Source organism: Alosa sapidissima, chromosome 19 (assembly GCF_018492685.1).
Source record: "Alosa sapidissima isolate fAloSap1 chromosome 19, fAloSap1.pri, whole genome shotgun sequence".
In the NCBI taxonomy this organism is placed as follows: domain Eukaryota; kingdom Metazoa; phylum Chordata; class Actinopteri; order Clupeiformes; family Clupeidae; genus Alosa; species Alosa sapidissima.
In genome coordinates, this window is record NC_055975.1 from 31055656 (window position 1) to 31060655 (window position 5000).

Consider the following 5000-nt stretch of genomic DNA (forward strand, 5'->3'; position numbering starts at 1 on the left):
GCACCCTGTTCATTCATTTTGGTATTTTTGGAGTTTTGGGTAGCAGGGTGAACTCTGACCTTCCTGTCCTTGCCCTCCTCCTCCAGGGGAACCGTGCTGTGGTTCTTGTGTTCTCCCTCGGTGCAGAACTGGCACACACACGTGTGGTCGTCCCTGCAGAACAGCTCCAGCGGCCGCCGGTGCTTCTGGCACACGCGCCCCTCCAGGTCCTGCAATGCATTATGGGAAGGTATCACACAGGAACATTTCAGAAACATCAATGGCAGTAGGTTTCATAACATTCACATAGACGTTCGACACACAGACACACACGTAGATGTTCGACACATAGACACGTGTAGATGTTCGCAAAGTTCTGTTAGGTGGAATGTGTCAATGTAGCTGCCATACACGTAGACGTTCCACACACACGTACACACAGACACACACACATAGACGTTCGCAAAGTTTTATTAGATACATGTAGACTTTCGCTAAGTTCTAGTAGGTGGAATGCGTCGATGTAGCTGCCATAATGGTATGACTAACTCTTATGGGCAAGTGAATGGAGTGTAATGATTAGCTGTAGAAATGTTGTGCTATAAAGCCTTAAACACTTAAAGCAACACCAAAGAGTTTTTTGTACCTTAAAATAATGTTTCCAGAATTGTTTCCGTGGTTCATCAACTCGTAACAGGGTGAACGGCACTTCTGCATTCGCTTCGCGGCCCTCTATCAGCTGTAACAGCACTATGTAAGTTTGCCAGATCGGGTAGCGGGTTTGTAGTTCGATGGAATGAGACATAAGAAACTACAAATTTGACTTGCATGATGTCGCAATACATCGTACTTTCATAAAATCATGCAACATATTCTACCTTGTCTATGGACATCGTTATTTGCAAAGCCGTTGCTGGATAAACAAATAGCGTGCGTGCGACAGAGGAAAAGTTCTTTGGTGTTGCTTTAAACATTACTCAAGCGATGGCCATGGGTGCTATTTTAGATTTGAAGGTAGATAAATTGCATAAAAATGTATTATTCAACACTATTTACGTGGAGGAAAATAAAAAGTGTTTTGAGAATTGATGATACATTATATACATTACAATGTGTTTTTTTCTGTCATAGAGTTCAACAGTGACTGTCCACTCCGATTCCAGAAGTAAGAATCAAATTCAGCTGTTCAACAGTGACCGCACGCTCATTTCAGCAGTTCAACAGTCACTGCCCACTCCGATTCCAGAAATAAGAATACAATTTCTCATTTTCTCCATTGAGAATTTGATTATAAGCCATAAAATCGTAACTGTCCAAGATAGACTTTGTGATGACCAGCTATGTGATGATGAAGCGATTGTGATATGCTCATGTAGACACTAGTTTATATGACATCAACCTTGTGGTTTCACGGAAAAGCACCTCACTACCAGAAATCCTAAAGTGTAAAAGCAGAGTCTTTGATTGGTAGAGATCATCGTTGCCATGGTAATGTGTATGGCTCCCGCCTCAACACACATTGGTGTGCTAGATGGATGGCGAGGCAGCGAGAAGCGATATGTGGAGTGAGGAGTGAAATGAGGAGTGAGGAGCGATATGAGGAGTGAGGAGCGATATGAGGAGTGATATGAGATATGAGGAGTGAGGAGCGATATGAGGAGTGAGGAGCGATATGAGGAGCGATATGAGGAGTGATATGAGATATGAGGAGTGAGGAGCGATATGAGGAGTGAGGAGCGATATGAGGAGTGATATGAGATATGAGGAGTGAGGAGCGATATGAGGAGTGAGGAGCGATATGAGGAGTGAGGAGCGATATGAGGAGTGATATGAGGAGTGAGGAGCAATATGAGGAATGATATGAGGAGTGAGGAGCGATATGAGGAGTGAGGAGCGATATGAGGAGTGATATGAGATATGAGGAGTGATATGAGATATGAGGAGTGAGGAGCGATATGAGGAGCGATATGAGGAGTGATATGAGGAGTGATATGAGGAGTGAGGAGCGATATGAGGAGTGAGGAGCGATATGAGGAGAGATATGAGGAGTGAGGAGCGATATGAGGAGTGATATGAGGAGTGATATGAGGAGTGAGGAGCGATATGAGGAGTGAGGAGCGATATGAGGAGTGATATGAGGAGTGAGGAGCGATATGAGGAGTGATATGAGATATGAGGAGTGAGGAGCGATATGAGGAGTGATATGAGGAGTGAGGAGCGATATGAGGAGTGAGGAGCAATATGAGGAATGATATGAGGAGTGAGGAGCGATATGAGGAGTGATATGAGGAGTGAGGAGCGATATGAGGAGAGATATGAGGAGTGAGGAGCGATATGAGGAGTGATATGAGATATGAGGAGTGATATGAGGAGTGATATGAGATATGAGGAGTGAGGAGCGATATGAGGAGCGATATGAGGAGTGATATGAGGAGTGATATGAGATATGAGGAGTGAGGAGCGATATGAGGAGCGATATGAGGAGTGAGGAGCGATATGAGGAGTGATATGAGATATGAGGAGTGATATGAGGAGTGATATGAGATATGAGGAGTGAGGAGCGATATGAGGAGCGATATGAGGAGTGATATGAGGAGTGATATGAGGAGCGATATGAGGAGCGATATGAGGAGTGAGGAGCGATATGAGGAGCGATATGAGGAGTGATATGAGGAGTGAGGAGCGATATGAGGAGTGTGGTGACCCCTGAACCCTGCAGCGTGGTGTGGTGACCCCTGACCCCTGACCTGTAGCGGCTCACTGAGCACGTGCCTCTGCAGCGCCGGCGCCCTCTGGTGGAGCTCCAGGTGCAGCGCGCAGAACGACGTGCCGCAGTCCAGGCAGGACTTGAGGGCGCGGAGACGCCACTGCCCACCTCCGCCGCCGCACATGTCGCACGCCACCTCCCCGGGCAGCGCGAGTGGACGAGGGAAGGGCGCGGAGCCCTCTGGACCAGGGGCGGGGCCAAGCTCGGCGTCGGTGTGGGCGGCGCTCTGACGGAACAGCTCCACCATGTCACGCAGGGTGGTGTTGATACGGAGCGCGGGCCGCTGGGCGAAGGCCTCCTTGCAGAGCGGGCAGCGCCAGCCGTGAGCGGTCTTGTCCCAGTACTGACCCAGGCAGGCCTGGCAGTAGTTGTGGCCGCAGGAGGTGGTGACCGGGTCGGCCAGCAGCTGCAGGCAGATTGGACACTGCAGCTGCTCCTCGCGGATCACGCCAGCACCGGAGAATGCCATGGCAACCACTGGAAACACACCACACATGATTTCAAGTTAGCCGCCAGTCAACTGTCATGCAACCCCTGCTGCTAAATTCAGGTTAGCCGCTAGTCAACTGTCACGCAACTCCTGCTGCTAAATTCAGGTTAGACGCTAGTCAACTGTCACGCAACTCCTGCTGCTAAATTCAGGTTAGACGCTAGTCAACCCTGCTGCTAAATTTAAGTTAGAAGCTAGTCAACCCTGCTGCTAAACTCAAGTGAGACGCTAGTCAACCCTGCTGCTAAATTCAAGTTAGACGCTAGTCAACCCTGCTGCTAAACTCAAGTTAGACGCTGGTCAACCCTGCTGCTAAACATGTCTCAGGCTATGTTTACATCGTCAGTTAAATGTGACCCAATTCTGATTTGTTGCTCATATGCGCCACAGTTTAGACATGCAACATGAATGTGTACACAGGAAAAACCACACAGATTCCAATATTTTCAGATCAGTTCAAGGCATAATTCATATACAGAAATAAATCAGATATGAATAAGACATGTGCCAATGTGACTGCCGTCTAAAAGGGCAGATCGAATATTCCCTATAATTTTTAAAATGCACATCTTTTGAAAATCAAATGAAAACAAGAGATGGAAAAGCTGCTAAGGGCCCAACATACTTCAGTAAACAACTAGCCACTGCAATAGCCCTGACCATCATAAAGCACTTTATCTTACCCTAGTTCTCCTAAATTGAGAGAGTTTTCTTCTCTGATCACAAAGTAGCTGAAATCAAGAACATTCGTAACTTGCAAAATCAGACGTGTGTGTGGGACTGCTGGTGTGTGTGTGTGTGTGTGTGTGGGACTGCTGGTGTGTGTGTGGGGGGGGTGTCCGGTGTGTGTGTCTGGGACTGCTGGTGTGTGTGTGTGTGTGTGTGTGGGACTGCTGGTGTGTGTGTGTGTGGGGGGGGTGTCCGGTGTGTGTGTCTGGGACTGCTGGTGTGTGTGTGTGTGTGTGTGTGTGTGTGTGTGGGACTGCCGGTGAGTGTCTGTGTGTAATGTGACTCCTGTTGAACCATGTGATTCTAGATACAGATAGAAGCAGACACAGCTGAGAGAAATGTGTCACCCCGCCCCCTCACACACACACACACACACACCCTCATACAAACACACACCCTCACACACACACACACACACACCTCTTTGTCATTCTGTACGTCTGTCTGTCTGTGTTTTGGATGTGTGTGACTTTTTTTATGTAAAGGTGTGGTCTGTTTGTGTGTGTGTGTGTGTGTGTGTGTGCGTGTGTGTGTATGTGTGCGTGTGGGTGTGGTCTGTTTGTGCATGTGTGTGCGTGTGTGCGTGCATGCGTGCGTGTGTGTGTATGTGTGCGTGTGTGTGTGTGGGTGTGGTCTGTTTGTGCGTGTGTGTGTGTGTGGGTGCATGCGTGCATGTGTGTGCATCTGCGGTAGTTGTACTCACGGTTGTCTTCTTCTGGAAGGTGTGTCTGTGCGCTAAGAGAGAGGTGGTGGTCTACGGTGAGCAAAGCAGCACAGAACTTCCTCTTCAGACAAAAACACCCCCCCCCCCACACACACACACACACACAGCTGTCACTGCACTCTGCTGCGCTTCTCTTGTGTTCAGCAGTCTGGCCCAGCATGCAGCTCTTAAAGAAACAGAGATCCACTCTGTAAACGAACACAGACCCCTCTCTCTCCCTCTCTCTCTCTCTCTTTCTCCCTCTCTCTGTCTCTCTCTCTCTTTATTTCCGTCTGTCTCTTTCAGCATAACACACATGGAATTCCTTTCCT

General features: G+C 48.3%; 1 protein-coding gene across 3 annotated transcripts in view; it reads right to left on the minus strand.

The window, feature by feature from the left end:
* Window positions 1-4991, minus strand: part of LOC121692630 (E3 ubiquitin-protein ligase TRIM39-like) — an 18184-nt gene extending 13193 nt beyond the window's left edge. Inside the window, exons 1-3 of one of the 3 annotated variants that reach the window (XR_006025297.1) lie at window positions 4669-4990; window positions 2727-3223; window positions 60-209 (exon numbers count right to left, since the gene is read on the minus strand). Coding sequence is in view for 2 of the 3 variants with exons in the window: in XM_042071373.1 (XP_041927307.1) it covers window positions 60-209; window positions 2727-3223; window positions 4669-4849 (828 nt within the window). In the remaining variant the exon portion in view is untranslated. Of the gene's footprint in view, window positions 1-59; window positions 210-2726; window positions 3224-3919; window positions 4044-4668 lie in introns of those variants that run through there. The other 2 variants (XM_042071373.1, XM_042071374.1) reach the window with 2 other exon arrangements.
* Window positions 4992-5000: the final 9 nt, after the last annotated feature.